Consider the following 19,103-nt stretch of genomic DNA (forward strand, 5'->3'; position numbering starts at 1 on the left):
TGCGGACGCCCTTGGGTCCATTGCGGTCTTATTTCGCAGTTAACCCGCCGTGCACTAGGTGTGGTGTGACATACCCCAGCAAAATTTAAACTTTTATAACTTAAAAAAAAATATTGTGCGCAACTTTCAAACAAATCGATGTTATGGCAGTTGGAATTATTATCGTATACTAAATTAGTATACTTAAAGTGAATATATAGCATATATATGGGATATGAGATATTTCACATGGTTTGCTACGTTGATATTTTTCACCTGGTGCACGCGGAGGGTTAAATAAATTGTAGATTAGAGACGTCATATTTTTAAACAATTATTTAACAATCGTTACATGATTTACAATGTAATTACATATTTGAGAGACTATTTCATATGAAAAAGAATAAAAGAAGACGTATGTACATTACGAATTAATTGAATGATATAAAACGAATATATATATATCTATTGATCGAGGGATCATAAGCTCCGAAAACTTCGATTTTTACGTACGTTTATTAAAGCTTCCGCAATACAATTTATTAATCATTTGCACAACCTTACGTTTCTCCTCGCGGCGCAAACTAGAAGATATACATTGCACTTTCGCACCGAAAGTCCAAGAGATGCCGCACGATACTTTTTTTTTATTTTCTGTGTCTTACATTTCACAACCTATTCCTTCGTTACGAAGCGGTACGTTCTCGATTACGATCATTCTCCGATTTTCTTCGCGATACAATGCCGGCATTGGAAGATTATCGCTCTCTAGCATCGACGACGCGATGTAATAATAATATATAAAATAGAATATTTCGGAAATAACGCTCAGATCTGTACAACCAAAAAATTATACATTCACCGGTCTCGTATTTATAATCGTACCTTTTTTTTCATATGTATATATATATATATATATATTTAATATAATATATATAATATAATATATCTCTATGCATGTAAACCTACGTAAATGTACATATACTGTCGACTCTGTGTACTTAATTGAGTTTACATGCTTACACGGCACCACGCAAATGAGTATTTAGGACAGCGCGATTGCTCTTGCATGCAAATGAACAAACGAGAATTATAATTATCCTTTGTGACTTTGCGCCGATAATGTTAAATTAATTTCAATCCTTCTCCTTTCGACAATCTCTTTGATCCTACGCAGATCCTTAGAATGTACACAGGTTGCAAAGTCCTCGAAATTTACATAACTCTTTTTTTTGTGGAGGAACTTTAAATCTCGACGTTCACGTAATTTCGAAGGATCTTACCGGCGATATTGAAAACCGAAGGATTAATGCATATTTCTGGACCTTAGATCATTGAATATCCACAGGCAGTTTTATTCGACGGAGACATTGATAAATCCTTAAAATTTATTGATTTCATCCAATGATATCGGAATATTGAATATTCGTTATTACGGACCAGATTTTACTTTTTGCGGAATTTTTATTGTTTATGTAAAGCTCTGATTCTATACCGATCTTAGAATTCATAAATCTTGGTTTTAACAACTTCAGATTCATGGATCTACTTGTTTCTTTAGATTTTCACTTTTAGCGTCATAATTTTCAATTAATTTCTCGTTCCTAATTTCAAATTTTTACATTTAAATTTCCACGACGCCTGTTTTGAAAGATCGTTCCTTTCATTTTGTCACAAAAATCTTGTTGAAAGTGGATTTTCGGATCTAGATAATGTAATCGCAGAAAACAGAGAGATAGAGATAGATAGAGAGAGAGTGAGAGAGGGAGAAGGCGAGGGAATAAGAGAGGGTGGAAGAGGAGAGAGAGAGAGAGAGAGAGAGAGAGAGAGAGAGAGAGAGAACTCTCTCGAACAGGTAGCTGCACCTGAAGGATATTGTGACATAACAAAAAGTCCATTTGTATAATGAAGAGACTTATGTTTGACAAGAAAAGACTCTGAGATTCAACAAATTGGTCGCGTCGTATCGTCGATGTGTTCGCTTAATAATTAATCAACGAATGTTACTTCCTGGTCGAGGAGCACTCGTGCATTCTTTCAGCCATTTAATGGCGTGCACACAGGATACCGGAGCCTTTGGCCTACGGTTTACGCCTCGTTTATGCGATATACAACAAGAAAACGCATGCACATAAAAGAGGCCTTTAGATTCTCATTTTCATTCTATTCAATACCAATTACATTACCCTAGTTCAGGATACGAACAAAATACACAAATGAGATAACGCAGAGACAGCTCGTTGTTCTTATGAAGTCAAGCACTTCAAGAAATTTACTGCATATTTGTTACACAATTATAATACTATGATATTATAATATGATATTATATGTAAGATAGATTTAAACTTGTGATATGTAACTCCGTGAAATACCCAGATTTTTTTTTCAGATCGTCAATTTTCGATTCTTGATGTTACGTGCCATTTATTTTATTTCTCTACCGTTTATTGATTTATAAGTCCTTAATTTCATAAATTCCCAATTTTTACCTATAAATATTTACACACATATAAGATATATATGTATATATACACACACAATCTTTCATGTAAAATTGTAAAAACAAAATTATTTTTGTGAAAATGATTTTTGCTTCTTTTGTATCTTTTTATAGAAATTATGAATTCATTGGCATTCGTGTTCTTTTGTTTTGTATTCTTTATTCTCGCAGCTCTTCAATTTCAAATAAACACTGTCCCTGCATTATCCCATTTTTGTGCCTCCGACGATAATAATTAAACACGTCAATGCCAATATCGTTACGACATTCACATTACACATACGTTTTGATTAATACATAGTCGTTATCTCTGATTAAAAAAATCATCTACCGAGTATAAGTTTCTTTCGATAGTACGCAAACGACGCCAGTTATAAAAGTTTGCAACACACATTCGCAACTTTCATGTGTATATGTACATTTCCAAATAAAACTTCCCGCCTTCTCTTTCCTCATCCGCTTACGATAAATAATATATTATTATATTAGGACGCTCAACACGTATATATCCATCCTAAATCAATTTGGCATAGGAACCTTGTTAACGCACGCATCGTTGAGCTCCATCTCTAATCAACAATTCTAATACTGTTCGTTCAACCGATACGAATCGCGCGAAATCGATCACTTCACCCCCTCCCCCAATCCCTTTTTCGAGAATAGCCACGAATGATCCATGACGCGAAGCCACGCCTCGTAAAATATTTCTACAAAAATGTATAAAGTACGAATTAATACATAATTACAGATTGTTGTATATACAAACGTACAGTACAGTCTCGTCATGGAATGGTATACGACAATATATTATATTTAGATTAAATAATCTTACGATCGACCCTCTCGCAACTACTTGTACAATATTAAATCTATAGTTAAAAAAAAAGAACAATAATTGTTCGATTTACAGATTTACGATATAAGATCCTTGGATCCTGGTCATTGCACATTTGCGTTCGGCGTTCTTTAGAACTCGAATTTTTTTTTAGTGCGCGCTTTTGTGTGCTTTTCTGAATCACGATGAATTATTGAAGAATGTATTCTTATATATCTGAATTCTCTTATTGTACGAAAATCTTGAAATTTTATAATTATATTTATGATTGAATTTTTACATGTGTAGATATATGCATACTTGATTCCATCTACGATTCTTCTTCCGAAAATCTTCTATGGTCTTCGGATCCATAAATCCAATATTCATAATAAAATTCGGCAGAATATTACTATAGTTAACTATAGTTAATTAATATTTGTTTTATATGCCTGCATTCTATAGAATCAATATTACTGCTGCCAATCAATGTGTGAGATCAATAAAAAGAGAACAGTTTCCTAATAGAAAAGATAAAATTATAAGCGGTATGCAAGATGTTTTGTTTTGATAGTAAAATACGTATTTTGTTAAAATTCACGTTATCCTGAGTTCATCTCGTCCGTTATCTTTATCGTGTTAAAACTGTCCCAAAAAGGGAGGCTGCCCGTTAAATCTACATATACATACTAATTCCACAGGTCCATTATACCCAAATTCCTATTATAGCTATAAATCCGTAGCAGATTTCTCAAACGTCGGTGACTCGAGAAGAGTTTAACGCGAATATTGGTGTCCGGGATGTGGAACTCGAAAGCGGTCGAGATCGAGATTCCACTGTAACGTGGGTTCAGTTCGTCGCGTGACTGTTTCTACGTCTTAAGAACACTCTGCTGTTGACGGGGTAGACTCTGGTCAAGAGTATGAGCGAACTGCCCAGGGCCAATTTCACCGGTGCTTGACGACCGCCGGGCAGCCTGATGAACACCGTCGCCACCGCCGCGACGCCGTCGTCAGTGGGCTCGACAGCCACCGGCCTCACGTCGCTGTGAAAGCTCACGTGCTTGCCCCGCCTGCCCTTACGCTGCGGCGAGCTCGGGCTACACTCGCCGCCGTCCCGATCGTAGAGTATCGTCGCGGAGGCGAACGGTCGCTTCGCCATGTGCAGCATCTCCACGACGTGGCGGCGTCGGGCGCGGCGCAAGTCCGCCGTCTGCTTCGCCTTCCACGCGACCACGCACGCAGCCAAGAACAGGAAGAAGCAGGAGAAGAAGCACGAGAAGAAGACGAACAGGTCGATGTGCAGCTGGTCCTGGCGGAAGAAGATCATCCCGTAGGCGGCGCGGCCATTCAGCTCCGGATTCGCCGGGTCGATCGCTCGTAGCGCGATGTGAAACTTGGTCTGGCCCAGCTCGTGCTTGTCCTGCGGCAACGTCAGCACCAGTCGATTCGTCAGATTACGGATCACCAGGAAGGTATTACGCCTCTCGATCGTCAGAAAGCTGGCCAGATCGTCTTCGAGCCAGCGCTCTATCACGAAATATTGCGGTCCGGTGTTCCACCGGGTCGGCTCAGTACCGTTAAACGCTCCAAACTGAGGATGAAACTCAACGATCCGGAATCTGTTATTAGCTAGCGGCAGTTTGGGCCGCAATCTGAATCTGCTGTCTAGCTCGATCTGCGGATGTAATGAGCATTTCAAACACTTTTTTTGATAGATAAATATAAGCATCGCAAAATTTATAAATGTATAAAAATTAAAAAGAATTGTAAAATCTATTACATATGATGAGAAATAAGTTTGATGTAGTGAACGTGTATTAATTTTGATATTAGCATAATGGCAAAGTGATCTAAATTTATAAATCGTTTAAGAATTCAAAGATTTAAAATATTGACAAGCTTTAGAAAAAAATAGAAAAAAAAGGAAAATAGAATAGGAAAGATTAAATCGTACCTCTTGATATCCAGTCGATGAATTCAAAGTGACGACGAAGGAATCATCCCGAGGACTCAAGAACAAATCCAAGGCACCTTGGGTGACATCCACCATCACTCTGATGTCCACGTTCATGAATCGCGGTTGCACCATGTAGAAGACGGTTTGGCCAGGATTTAGCGGCTTCGGCTTCATCTTGCACTCGTCTGAAATAGAAAAATAGTGTTTCATTTTAGACGTGCAAAAACGGCAGGATATCGTATAGCTTGTATAGTAGAAGAAAGAGAATACGAACCGGACGATACGTAAGGTGCTCCACACAAAATAGAACGTTGCAATTTAAGAAGAATAATTACTTGACCAAAGTGTCGAATGTGTGAGTACAAATATATTGAAATGACATCGAAATTGTGGTATCAGTTATTTTTTATGAAAGCAGTATTGGTTAGTGTTAATATTAATATTATTCATATTGACATCAATGAAAGAAAAACAGCACATAGAAGTGATACGAAAGCAGAAACGTGCCGTTTACAAATTTAAAGTTAGATTTATTAAAAAATTAAAAAAAGATGACAATTTTACACAGCAATTTTAATTGCGCGTTACACGTATTAATTATCGTCATGATGATATAAAAAGATTTAGACTGTCGTTTGCACGATTCGTATGCTCACCTATTAATTTCGAATCAAAGCACATTTTGTTGTCGACCGTGACGGTCTTGTAGCACTGATGGCCATTCGTCGGGATGCCGGCGTAGTTCTCCCTGCATTTGCTGCACTGCACCATCCAGCACGGCGTGCCGATCGTGTTTGTGCCCTTTATGGGACCGCTGACGCAGGACGGATCGCTCTCGGTGTTGTTGCCGCAGTTGCACTTCTCGCCGGTCACGGGGTCGCACGTGAAGCCGTGACCGTGGCACTCGCACGGCCGGCACACGTCCCGAAGGTCCTCCGTTCCTCGGAAGTAGCCGGTCATGCATTCGCCGCACTTGTCGCCCCTCGTGTTGTTCCCACAGTTGATGCACTTCGCCTTCGCCACCGGTCCTTCCCCCAGCTGTCTGCTCAGCTTCTCAATCGACATCTTGTCCACCGAGTTCGGATCGGGCACGGTCATGCTGTCGTTGATGCAGATCCGCGTGTGCCCGTTGCAGTACTCGAGGCACGGCACGCACTGGCCGTTGTCCGCGGGATTGCCGACGTACAGCGGCAGGCACTTCTCGCACTGCTTCCCCATCGTGTTGTTGTGACACTTCGTGCAATTGTCGAGCTTGTCCGGACCGGCGCAATCGCTGTGGCCGTTGCACTGGCACTGGATGGAGCAGTTCGAGCCGACGTAACCGAAGTCGCAACGGCACAGGTCCGGCTTCACGCACGTGCCCCGCACGCAGCCCTGCGTGCACATGGGCACGCAGATCTTCTTGCCGAAGTCGTTCCCGTAGGTGGCCTCGGTCTTATATCCGTCCCCGCATTTGCACTCGAAGCCCTCCTCCAGGTCGAAGCACTTCTCGCTCTTCGGCGAGCACGTGTGGTGTCCGTTCTCGCACTCGTTCTCCGGCGGGCAGCGGACGTAGTGCCACGAGAACTCCGGTTTCGATATCGCGACGAGCAACGACATCGTGACGTTGTCCTGCACTTCTACAGAGTCCACGTGATACGGATGCAACGTCGTGGCGATCGGCGCCTCGATCTCCGGGAAGTGTTGACGATAGAGCATCTCGCAGGTACCGCCCGCTGGATGATCCGCCGGCGCTTCGAGCGATCCTTCCGTGCAGATTCCCTGACCGGTTATGTTGGCAGAATCCAGGGAGCACCAGCCGCAATGCGAGTGCTTCAGGCAGGTGCTGCACTGCTTGAACACCGAGCACGGCTCCGGGCAGTGGTCCATGTCTGCGTTACGCAACACCAAACCGCAGACGCCGCCGGCGCAGTAAAGCGGCTGATACGACGGCGAGATGCACTCGTTCAGTTGCGTAGACCATCTGCACTCGCTCCACCCACCCTCGGCCCCGGTGCCCTTCAGACAACTGCTGCAGTCCTTGTGGTCGGAGCACCTTCTCTCGCACTGCCTGCTGCTCAGCTTGATGCTGGATCGCTCGAAGACGTCGTCCAGCACGCAGTTCCAATCGTAGACGGGCTCGCCCGTTAGCTTCAGTCCCAGTTCGTTGGTCTTCAGCACCTGCCTCGTCCACACGCAGTCGCTCAGATTGTTGCACTTCTCGCAGTCGCTCGCCGGGCACCGCCGTTCCCCGCAGTGATTCACATTAGTCACCGTCAGCCTGCATTTCAGATCAAGCTCGTCGCAGTCGCTGTCCGACGAGATGCATTTGCTGTGAGGGCAGTTGGTGCACCACTTGCACACCGGCTTGTCCTCCTTGTAGTACGGCCACTCCGCCAGACATTCCGTGCAGGTCCTGAAGTTATCGCACTTCCTCTTCGCCATCCAATCCGCGCTGCAGAACACTCCGTTCGATCGTTGCGCTTGAGTCACGTTGATGTCGCACTTGTCGCCCCGGTTGCTCGATACCTCGTTCGAGAAGCAGAGGGAGGTGTTGGTGCCGTTTAGGGTGGTGACAGCGCAGAAGGAGCAGCCCAAGTATTGCCTACACGTGTTCTTATCCTTCCACAGATTGCACAGATCCTCCGGTATGCTGATCCACGTGACGTGACTCTTGATACTACCGTCAAAGCCGCCGACGACGTAAACGGCGTTCGATTCCGGATCGGCATGGGTCATCGCGTGGGCGTACGCCGGCGGTGGCGGACTGCCGATCGTCTCCATGTTTTTCGTTATCAAACGTATCCACAGGTTGCACGAGTATTTGTACGCTATTAGCGAGTCCGAGGTGTTGTGAGGATTTTGCCGACCGCCAAATATCACCATATACTCGTCCGTCGTAACCGCGGAATGAAGGAATCTGGCTTGAGGTAAAGTGCCGTCGGTGAAATCTTCTATGAACGGCGGCAGCACAGACCACGTTCGCGTCTTGTAGTCCAAGGCGTATAATTTGTTCGAAATAAACGTTCTATTTACCGCGTAGGTGTAGCCACCGAAGACGTAGAAGCTGTCGGACTTGCTGTGATACACTGTGGAGTGACCGTAAACACCCAGAGGTCCGTTCCCTACGGTGTCCACCGTGTCCCAGGTCTCAGTCTCCAAATTGAACTCCCAAACCGTGTCTAGATATCCGTACTTAGGACTGAAGCCACCGATCAGAATCAGACTCTCCGACTCCCCGTCCCTGCGCAAGGTCAACGTGTGACCGGCCAGAGATAATGGCTCCTTCCTCGATTCGTCCTGCACGATTTGGCTCCATCGCTGATTCTGCAAACTGAATTTCCAGAAGTCGCTGAGAGTGTTGTTCGACAGTCCCTGCACGTCTTCGTCCTTCATCGACAGGCCGCCGTAGACGTAGATCTGCTGTCTACTGTGTACAATCTCGGCGGCATGAAAATAGCGACCCTGCGGCATGGACGCCTCCGAAGTAGACTCCACTGTCACCGGCATCCACGTATTGTTCTTCGTGTCGAAGAGTCTAATGTCGTTCAGAGGTCCGTGGCTGAGCGAGTAGCCGCCGAACATCCACAGACTGCCGCGTCGATCGGCCACCAGGCTGTGCCCGAAGCGTGGCAGCGTCTTCCTCAAGTGGTCCAGATGATCGGCCAGGTATTCCGAATTGAAAAGCTCCGTGAATATTAGCTGGTTATTATCGAGCTGGATGGAGCAGTCGCGACCGCCGTAGCCCGGCACACAAACGCAACGGCCGTAGCCCTTGTCGCAGGCGCCGCGTTTCTCGGAAGCGGTGCAGTTCTCCGGACAGATCTCCACGTCGCAGTTGATGCCGACGTAACCGGATTTGCAGAGGCAGTTGCCGTTGCGGCACTCGCGGTTCCCCGGGCAGTTGTTGCACGTCATTATCACGTAGCTCGCATTAAAGCCTTCCACTTCGTCCAGTTGCTTGTAGTGCACCGTTAGAAATCCGGATTTTGCTTCCACCGTCACCGGGTAGTCGGTGCTCTCCGTGCAGTACACGCCCAGCAGTTGACTCTGATGGCCACCAGTGGACGAGACGAACTCGGGCAGACCGTCGTACACGTACACGCTGTTCTCCTGGCAGCTCACGTTGATGTCGTCGTGGATGGTAAATTGTATCACGCTCTGAATCGCCGGGTTGGTCGCGTCCAAAGAGAGATCCGTCTCGGGACCGACAATCCAGAGGCACTCTCTCGTCGGCGAGTCGCCCATGTAATTGTCCCAGAGCGAAGACTGCGAGTGCCGACTACCGAGGCCCTGTTTGCCGTTCCCCTCGCCGCCCAGCATACCCCGTGACATGCAGCCGTAGTAGCACATCCCACCGTTACGCGGATCGCCGTAATAGCCCCGTTTACAGCGCTGGCACTTGTCGCCCTCGGTGTTATCGCGGCAGAAACACATGCCGGTCTGCCGATCGCAAACGCCGAGCTCCACGTCACCGTGGCCGTTGCAGTTGCATTCGCGACAGCCCAACGGCGTCGTCGCGTTCCCGTAACTCCCTGCCTTACATTCTTCGCAATAACGCCCGGTCGTCCAGTCTTGACACTCGTCGCAGGTGCCCGGTCCCTGAAGATTGAATAAAACATATTACACATATAAATGATACAAAAATTGATAGCAATATTACAAATAGAGACAAATGTGCGAATCAAACATATGCATGGTCGAATCGAATCGAATCGAATTTTTTGTAACATATTCGAAATCGAATCTGAAATTTTTACTTCGAATCAAATCGAATCTGAATCCAATTTCCCCAGATTTACATGTTAATTTAAACGAAATAAATATAAAAATTTATGATTAACATTATTTTACGCAACGATTTAAACAAACTGAAGATCTGTTTTTGATTTACATCTCATTACAAAGGAGCGTGATCTTGTGTGACATTTTAAACTAGAAAATATGTAATTAATATGTATATACACAAATAATTAGAATTTCAAACATTTTATTAATCTGCATATATGAATGCATTACATGCATAAAAAATACTTAAATTATTCTGCTCTAATAAATAAGTATTTTTTATGTATGTAATGCATCGATATTGAACCATTGTTGATTCGAAATTTTCAAACTATTCGATTTCGAATCTTACAGATTCGATTCGAATTATTCGCACACCTCTAATTACCAATTTAAAAAATCGATGATTTGCGAGTAGAGAATCAAGGAAAAAATTTTTCTATTTTCTGTATGCAATCCTTGTTTACCTGCAGGCACGTGGAATGGTTGTAGCAGCCGCAGTTGGTTCGACAATCCGGTCCGGTCCAGCCCAGATTGCACTCACACTTGTAATCCGGCGCCTCGCTGCAATATCCGTTGACGCATCTCTCGTAACAAGTCTTGGTACAATTCTCTTTGCCGTCGCCGTTGAAACCGCGCTTGCACTGACAGCTGAAGCTACCGTGGGTATTGGTGCAAAGCGCATCGGGATGGCAGTCGTGCAAGCCGAGATCGCACTCATCCACATCGGGGCACTGCGCGTACGCCCAGCCGGACTCGTCGGCCCTCAGAGTGCTGTTTCGGTACTCGTTGATGACCGCGCTGCAGTTCACGTGGGCCTGATTGAAATCGCCCTGCACGCACACGCCGGTGATGGGATTCTCCAGGCTGTAGCACCAGCCGCAGCTGAGCGAGTGCAAGCAGCTGGAGCAGTTGGAGTGCCGGCTGCAGCTCTTGCACTGATCGTTACCGGTGAGCGACGAGCCGCTGCGCGACGTGACGCCCATCAGGCCCGCCTGGTCCATCCATTCCCGGCACAGCCCGAACTGGTACTCCGACGTGTACACCGAGAACGAGAAGCACTCCCGCGTGGCCTCGCACCACACGCATCTGCCGCGCTCGTCCAGACACTGCGTGCAGTTGGGGCGCTGCCGGCACGGGATCGGGCACTGGTCCAGGCTCACCACGGCGTTGGGTAGCCGACCGATTCGTGCGCACCTCGCCTCCTCCGTCCACCACTCGCACAGATTGGTACCCACGCACGACTCGCAGGAGATGTAGTTGGAACAGTTGGCGCACGCCGACGGCATAATCGTCAGGTAATGCCACTCGCGTATCACCTCGCCGTGCTCGTCCCACTCCACGTTTGTCGCGCAGCTCTCCGTCTCGTTGGCGGAGCGCGGTAGACACTGATTAGTAATGTCGCACCAGCCGCACGAGGAGTCGGTCAGGCAGTGCAGGCAATTGCCGTACTGATGGCAAGAGCCGTTCTGATATGGCTCCAAGTACTCGAACGTGAACACCTTCGGATTCTCCATCTTCTTGTTATGCGTGATTTCCATTTTACTCGCGTAAGCGTAGCTCGCGGTCACCATTCTTTTCGACTCGAAGTCCAACAGATAACGATGATCCGGCTTCAAATCCATCGGATATCCGTCTGGCCATTTCGTCGGTATGCACTGTGACGTCTCCGCGGTTAGATTGGCGACTAATTCCTGAGTAGAAATTAAAAATTATCAACAGTTAAATTACAGCAGAACTTAAAAATATTGAAGTCGTTCGACAAGTTTATGCGACAAGAATACTTCACAAACACAACACATACACACACAATTCTTAAATTCGTAAATTTCTTTCAATAAATAAAAATAAAATTATTTCTCCCATTGAACAGTCTTTTAATACTTTTAATATATTTTTTTATTATTCAGTACAGTTAAAGACTATGGACTAATTGCTAAACAATAAGGATAACTCACCAGCTTGTCAGAATCATTGTTTCGCGACACGTGAAGCGTCGCGCTGTTATAACTGACGCAGATCTTCAGATGCTCCGCCGCGCTGTCCCAGGCGTCCTTTGAAGGCGGTCTAAGAAAGCCGGTCAACCTGGCGATCATTTCGCCGCCTAGCGCCGATTCGGTCTTCGCACCTTGCATGGATGGTACATTAAAGTCGACCGTGGTCGCGTTCACTATTGCCACCGAGTCGGGTTGGCTGAAGTTCACCGGTGGCTTGTACTTGAGGAAAGTCAAACCCGGTCTCTTGTCCATCTCCCGGCACTCTTCGACCTTGGTAATCTCCGTGCCTTTCTGTCCCCACCAGCCCGGTATGTGCGAGAGCGTGTCGTCCCGCACCCCGCATACCCCGTAATTGTCGTCCTTGTGATGACAGCGAGCGTTTTGAACGCACCACGTGCACGTGCCCAGATTTAATTTATTCGAGACGGACTTTCTGCCGCGGAAATTCGTGCCCCAACCACCACCAGGCTGACCGTGTATCAGGCAAGAGTGGCAATCGCCCAGAGCAGGACAGACTCCCGGACAACGCGTCGTCTGTAGATTCGTCGTGCAGTTGCTGCCAATCGTCCGACCGTAGCATATCTGCAATGTGTCAGGAAATTTACATTAGACGTAATACATTAGAGTGTAAAAGTGAAAGTTGTCTCACATATATATACATAAAGCATGAGATTAATAAATAAAATACCTCATCGGCGGAGCACCAGCCACATTCGGGATTTGCCGCGCATTCCGTTAGGCTCTTGTGCCTCGAGCAGATTTGCTCTGGCTCGATGTAATCCTCGTCTCCCGGCGCTAACATAGGCGGCAAAGTGTATGCGAGAAGGTCCGCGTTTACGTTGCCATGATATCCACCAACGAGCAGCAAGGTATTTCCGTTGCGCACATCTGCCGCATGAGCGAATACACCTTGCTGCTTGGGATAACGAGAATCTGGAAATGAAAAAATAAATTTTCAGTACATTTAAATCGATACAAAGTAAATTTTATGTAAGATAAAGTAAGTTTGCTTTACCTTTATCGTTTAAGCCCAACACTTCGTGGCTCACCCAAGCGTGACAACCGAGATGATAAAGATACATCTGATTATCATAACAGATTTCTTCCTTGTTGTGTCTGTGAGAATATCCGCCAAACACTACCAGATAATTTCCTGTCGTAAAAATAAATACAGGTTTATATGTGTGCATTTTAAAATGTATTAAATACTACAAATCTATCATTGAATCTAAATATTTAAAAAAATATTAAAAAACAATTCGTGATTTTAGCATTATTTGTATGTCTTTTTACAATAAAACAAGCTTTATAATTCAAAGGAAAAAAACATTTCGTATATCTATATTTCTTATATTTTTCATATATTTTCTCTAAAAGTTACTTTACTTAATAATAACAAATAATTACCTATGATACTACATGTGTGGAATGCGCGTTCTCTCGGCACGTATGTGTCTGGCAAGTTCGCCCTCGGATAATGGATCTCCGACCAGACCTTTCTGTCCAGTTGAAAGACGAACATTCGGTCCGACAGTTTACTGAAACGGGCGACGCTGGCGACCACGCCGCCGTACACCAGGAGGGAATTGGTAGCGCGATGATACACAGTTGAATGCGCTACCACGCGTACGTCAAGTTCCTTACCGCCTCGAGGTCGCACTTCTATCCACCTCTCGTTAATCGCCGTAGGATCCGCTATAATTTTATACGTTACGCTAATATTTTTCAAACACTAACTACAAGTTTCATATGTATACAAACTGTAAACATATATTTTTTGGATTTTCTTTTTTCGCTTTTAATAAATTGTGAAAATAAGTAAATTTAAATTTACCTAAACGCAACTTAATTTTGTAGAGGCTGGACGAAAACTCTCCGTCAACGGTGCTACCTCCGAACAGATAGATATAATCGTCTGCCAAAGTTAGAGTGTGCCTTGTGAGCCTGGGTGGATAAAAGGGGGAGTTTTTTGCGCGTAAAGTCCACATGCGTTCCTTCACATTGTAATGCCACAGTTCGTTCGATAGAGAACCGTCTTGCACCTTTCCTCCATAGACTACAAAGCCATCTGAAAATACAAAGATTTGCCTATAATATTTATATACTTTAATTTATATAATTTAAAGTTTATGATTATAAATCATATAATATATTTTTTAAATAATGCTATAATAGTAAATTTTTTATATTTTGTATTTTTTCCTAGAAATATTTGATAAAGATATAATAAATGCAATTAAAAGATTTCTCTTTCTTTCGTTAAAAATATTTTTCGGGAAACATTTCCACTTCTAGATTCATTTTATGCCAATTCAATTTCGTTACTAGTTCCGGCAAAAGTAAAATAAAAATATTGCTTCCTGAAGCAAGGTCATGTAATATTCATTTTTTTTTGCATTAATTAGCGCTACAAAATATACATTTAAATGTGTTAATGCGTGTAAAATTCCTTCATCTCTGCAATGTGAAACTTTTTGCCGTGTTTTTATTGGTATGGATTAGTAAGCGCTGATTAGTATGTCGACAGACCTTGGTATTTACACGCAGCGTGACCATATCGGGGACTCGGTTTGGGTAATTCGTCAACAGTTGCCTCCGTAACGTCCTCCTTCAGCGAATCACTCGTGGTTAATTTCGGATCCGTGAACTCTGAAATGAAGGCATTATCCTCCGCGGATTCCGCCACGATTTGATCTTCCCATTTCACGTCATCGTCCGTTGCATCGTGTTCTCTATTCAAGTTTCTGCGATATCTTTAATAAACAAATATTTTATAAAATATTAATTTAAATCTAACTGTACAAATAGGGAGTATTAAATATTTTCGTGAAGAAATCGCGGACATATAAAGCTTTAAACGAATCGCATGGACTTTAACTAGATTCGACGAATCTTTATTTATGATAAAATTGCCAATTGAAAGAATATAATAAACTTTTCTGGTATACAAATAGAGCTTATAAATTTTTATATCTTCACACGAGCAAAATACAACAGTGTATTGTTTCGCGTTTCCAAGATTGTTTTCGAGATATTAAATTAATGAGTGAGTCACTTACTACCTTGTTGACATTTGACGATTTGAATATCGTGGCCTTATATTTCGCGAATGCTTTCTCCTGGGATCGTCGTTCCTATCAATCCTAATGGTGCTTCTGCTCCTCTCGTTTTCCTTAGGCATATTCCTGAACTCTCGCGAGCTATGTTGACCGCCGTCAGCAGTCCGATCGAGCAGGCCGAACGTATTATTATCTTTAATGCTATAAAGCACCTTCCAGAATAGAGACGACGTTGGTATGCCGTACGTCTCTTTGGCACCAGGATGGCGTTGTAATTCGGTAGCGATCAATGTAGGATCCAGATATTCGGCTGATGCGGCGCCTTCTGCGAATGCAAAACAATGTTGAGAAGTTATTTCCTTTTTCTAATATTACAACATTCACAATTGAAAGAAGAATTTTATCATATTCTTCGTTGTGATAAATTATTGTATATATATTAGAAACGATGACAAAAATGTAATCAAAATATATATATTACAAAGAAGAAAAATTATAAGACTAAAAATTCTAAAATTATAATTATAAAGAATTAATTGTTTAAGAGATTGTATTTGCATTAATTTACCTAATACATTTCCGTATTCGTCTTCCCATTGACTTGTGTTAAACTTGTATACTTCTAAGTCACTGAGTATATAATTGAGATCGTAGCCGCCAAAAACATAAAGCGAGTCTGTTTCTTGAACATAGATCGCTGTATGAGCTGCGCGTGCTCTTAGTCCACCTTCCGAATGCGAGAGCCAATGCCATCTAAGTAAATAATTAAATTATTACAATGATTTTTTTATTTGTACGCGTCCCATCGATTTATATTATTTATTAATATTAATATATAAAAAATTTAATATCAAATATTTAAAAAAATTATTTTATTATGTGGTAACGTTAAGTATAAAGCGCGAAAATGTAATTTAACAGGCTAACGTACCGATTTCCTTCTGGACGCGTTTTATGCAACGAACAAGATTGTCCGGAGTATCCATCGTTGCATTTGCATCTTTTCACCCCGCACACACCCCCGGCGTGACTGCAATTGTTCGGACAGAGGGCTCGGGCACAATCCTTACCTCCCCAATCGTTTTCGCAGAAGCACGTATTGTTAATGCACTTTCCATGATGAGTACAATTGTTTGGGCAATCCGTGACCGAAAATTCTGCATGGAAACCGTCTAGGACGTAGTTTGTGTCGCTATATAATAATATCAACATCTGTAAAAAAAAAAGTAACGTTATAGTATCGTTTACAATAATATTCCATATCATGTTTATTTTTGTTCATTATTGTTATGTAGTTTCAGTCCTTACAGAAATTCAATTTAACACTGGAAATTATTTATTTTGAGTATTAAAAGCACTGTTGTTCACTGAATACTCAAAATAAATAATTCATTACTACCTTCCAGTATTAAATTTCTTAAGGGAGTAAAATCTATATTAAATTTCAATTATATCGTACTTTTATTATATTTAAGAATAATCTTTTTACATTTTAATATCTATCTATTCTGTATCTATTTTAATGTATCTATTTCTGTATCTAATTAGTTTACACAATTTTTCCTTATTAATCATTTTTCATATTTAATTCATGCCATACAACATTGATCATTAATGCAGATTAATGCGTTGCTGAGAAATCTCAAAGCTGCAATGTATTATTTCTGTGTTATTACTGGGGTATATACACTTACATAACCAGATGATGATGTCACTTGCTGCGGCTCCGTTTTGCCACTGAAGCTACCCAGCAGCGGTGAACGAAAGGAATCTCCATCGTAAACGAACACATAGTCGTAGCTGCACTCCGTGCCCATCGTTCGAAAACTTAATGTAATAAATTGGCGGCTGTGGTTAGCTGCAAAACGAGAACAGAGATTATGAACTGTGTATTAGTTATACCTCACTGTTTAAAGTCAAGCGAACACTTCCACATCGGTACCTTTAATGAGCCATTCACAGTGGGAATCTTGAGTATAATTCGAGCCCATGGGCCCGTCGCTGATGACACCCCATGAGTCCGTGAAGACCTTCCTCGTCTTATCGCATGGCACTTGCTTCGGAGATGCCTGCGGAGCTAAGTAGAAGCCCGGCAGCAGGCAGCTCCATATGACAACCCATGCTGCGGTGGAGATCGTCCACCCCATCACAGCTCAATGTCGTTCAACAGCACACAGGTGGTCATCATTCGTGGATATCAGGTGATTTCTTGAGCAATTACGCGGCGTGGTATATACAGAGAGAGTCATATCTGAAAGAGGGGTACGTTACGGCTTATTAATTTATCCGACGTGTGTGTCACTGAGATTTTCTCAGACAAAAGATAAGCAACATCTTCATTCGCCCAAAGAGTTCAATTTGCACAGCTGCGCGTTATTATACCACTATAGAGATTAAAACACAATGCAGTTTATACAATGTACGTGACACAATTGGGACTTTGAATGCTCCTTTACGACTGTTTTACAGATAACTGTCTTTCGATGTCCTCAATCGTCGGATATATATCACGAGCCTTGAGATAAAGCGTACACCGCGGTAACAATATATCAGACATACGGTCGAAGAAAGAAAGAGCGTGCAAGCTCCACATGCTAGAAACGCAATCAAAGTATCATTCTCGAAGAGTCTTGCGTGCAATGCCGATCGGTACAGCGACAATTTACTCCAGAATTTGTGAGCCAAAAAAAAAAATACTCCGCGACCGTTCGAACTTTTACGTATGTCTAACAACGAGGCAACGCCAAATCTCAGGTGCAGCGACACATTGTGCAAAAATGCAATGCATATGCGACCGAAGCTGAAGCTCTCTCAACAGAGATCGTACCGTCTCGCGATTTCTAAATCTGCATGCCTCGAGGAAACTTGTCGCGCGCGCGGGGGGCTAAAGAGGGGGAGGGGGGGAGAGGGGCAAGAAATTGGTCGCCCGGATTGTTGACCGACCGAATAAGGAGCGTACCCGACGATCGACAATTTTGTTAAAAACAAAACGCCCGGAGCGAGCGAGCGAGCGAGCGAGCGTGCGACGAACGTTCGCGGCGCGACACATACCACTCGCACTCGTGCAACGTGTTGAAGGACAGTCTCCCCCCGTAAGCGCGAGCCAGCATCGCCAGCGTGCGTGAACGCAAGGCTCTCTCCGGCTCCTGATCAATTTGCAAATAAGCACAAATAAGCAAATGACATACGCGCGCGCACACACACACACACACATCCGCGCACGCACGCACGCACGCACGTTCGCGCGTGTGCGTGCGAATATACACACGCACGTGCCCGTGAACTTTCCGCACCTATCACGAGACGACGACGACGACGATGACGGTGACGAGTAGCAGCATAATAAGCTCCGGAGGAAGCTCTCGGCCTCGCGCTTGTCCTCCCGGGGAAAAAGACGCGCAGGACTCGAGAGAGAGAGAGAGAGAGAGAGAGAGAGAGAGAGAGAGAGAGATCCCGAGAACGGTCACACCTTCGTCGACGGGACGGAGTCGCGGGGCATCCTCCGGCAGAAGAGACGGACAAGGATAGACAGAGGCAGGGGAAACGAGGGACGGAGATGAGAGCGTATCAAAACATCGCTGGAGGAAGGGGGAGAGGAGGGGCGGGGAGGGGGAGGAGGGACGAGCCGCGAGCTGCCCGGATTTTTGCGGTGTCGCGCGAAAGCACCGGAGCTCGCCGGCGACGGACGTTGAGTCGCGGACGGGGGAACGTGGTGACGAGGATGCCACGGGCGGCGAGTGGACGACGTGCCAGACCTGATGCGGCGGAGCAGACCGTGACATAAACGTCGTGAAAACGCCAGTGTCGGCACGATCTTCGATCGGCGATCAACGGTCCTCGTCTCACTGACGCTGCTGGCTGACGGCGCCGCGCTGACGCTTCGAGTTCGACTGCCCTCCTATGTGCATTGCTTTTTATGGTCGCACCCGGGGTGGGGGAACAATCCGCGGCGTCCATCATGGACGCTATTTTAAATAACGATATAGCTCGATACTTATATATCGTCTATCGATACTATCGCCGACGT

At 44.3% G+C, this 19,103-nt stretch overlaps 1 protein-coding gene across 1 annotated transcript; it reads right to left on the reverse strand.

Moving 5' to 3' along the window:
* Positions 1-2,622: 2,622 nt before the first annotated feature.
* Positions 2,623-18,930, reverse strand: LOC105462915 (multiple epidermal growth factor-like domains protein 8). Its single transcript, XM_011709832.1, has 16 exons — positions 18,832-18,930; positions 17,019-17,327; positions 16,771-16,934; positions 16,008-16,288; positions 15,645-15,829; positions 15,080-15,401; positions 14,547-14,770; positions 13,852-14,085; positions 13,425-13,712; positions 13,033-13,170; positions 12,706-12,950; positions 11,979-12,599; positions 10,488-11,714; positions 5,910-9,834; positions 5,251-5,438; positions 2,623-4,971 (listed from the first exon to the last, which is right to left on the reverse strand). The coding sequence occupies exons 2-16, from the start codon at positions 17,221-17,223 to the stop codon at positions 4,144-4,146; spliced, it is 9,075 nt and encodes a 3,024-aa protein (XP_011708134.1). The 5' UTR covers positions 17,224-17,327; positions 18,832-18,930; the 3' UTR covers positions 2,623-4,143.
* Positions 18,931-19,103: the final 173 nt, after the last annotated feature.

The sequence above is a fragment of the Wasmannia auropunctata genome, unplaced genomic scaffold (assembly GCF_000956235.1).
Source record: "Wasmannia auropunctata unplaced genomic scaffold, wasmannia.A_1.0 LD336092.1, whole genome shotgun sequence".
NCBI classification, from domain to species: Eukaryota; Metazoa; Arthropoda; class Insecta; order Hymenoptera; family Formicidae; genus Wasmannia; species Wasmannia auropunctata.

Coding starts and splice junctions, on each gene's coding strand:
- LOC105462915 (XM_011709832.1), bottom strand. CDS start 17,223: ATGGGGTGGACGATCTCCACCGCAGCATGGGTTGTCATATGGAGCTGC. Junction 5,439..5,909: donor CTTTGATTCGAAATTAATAG/GTGAGCATACGA, acceptor TTTCTATTTCAG/ACGAGTGCAAGATGAAGCCG. Junction 4,972..5,250: donor CATCGACTGGATATCAAGAG/GTACGATTTAAT, acceptor TTACATCCGCAG/ATCGAGCTAGACAGCAGATT.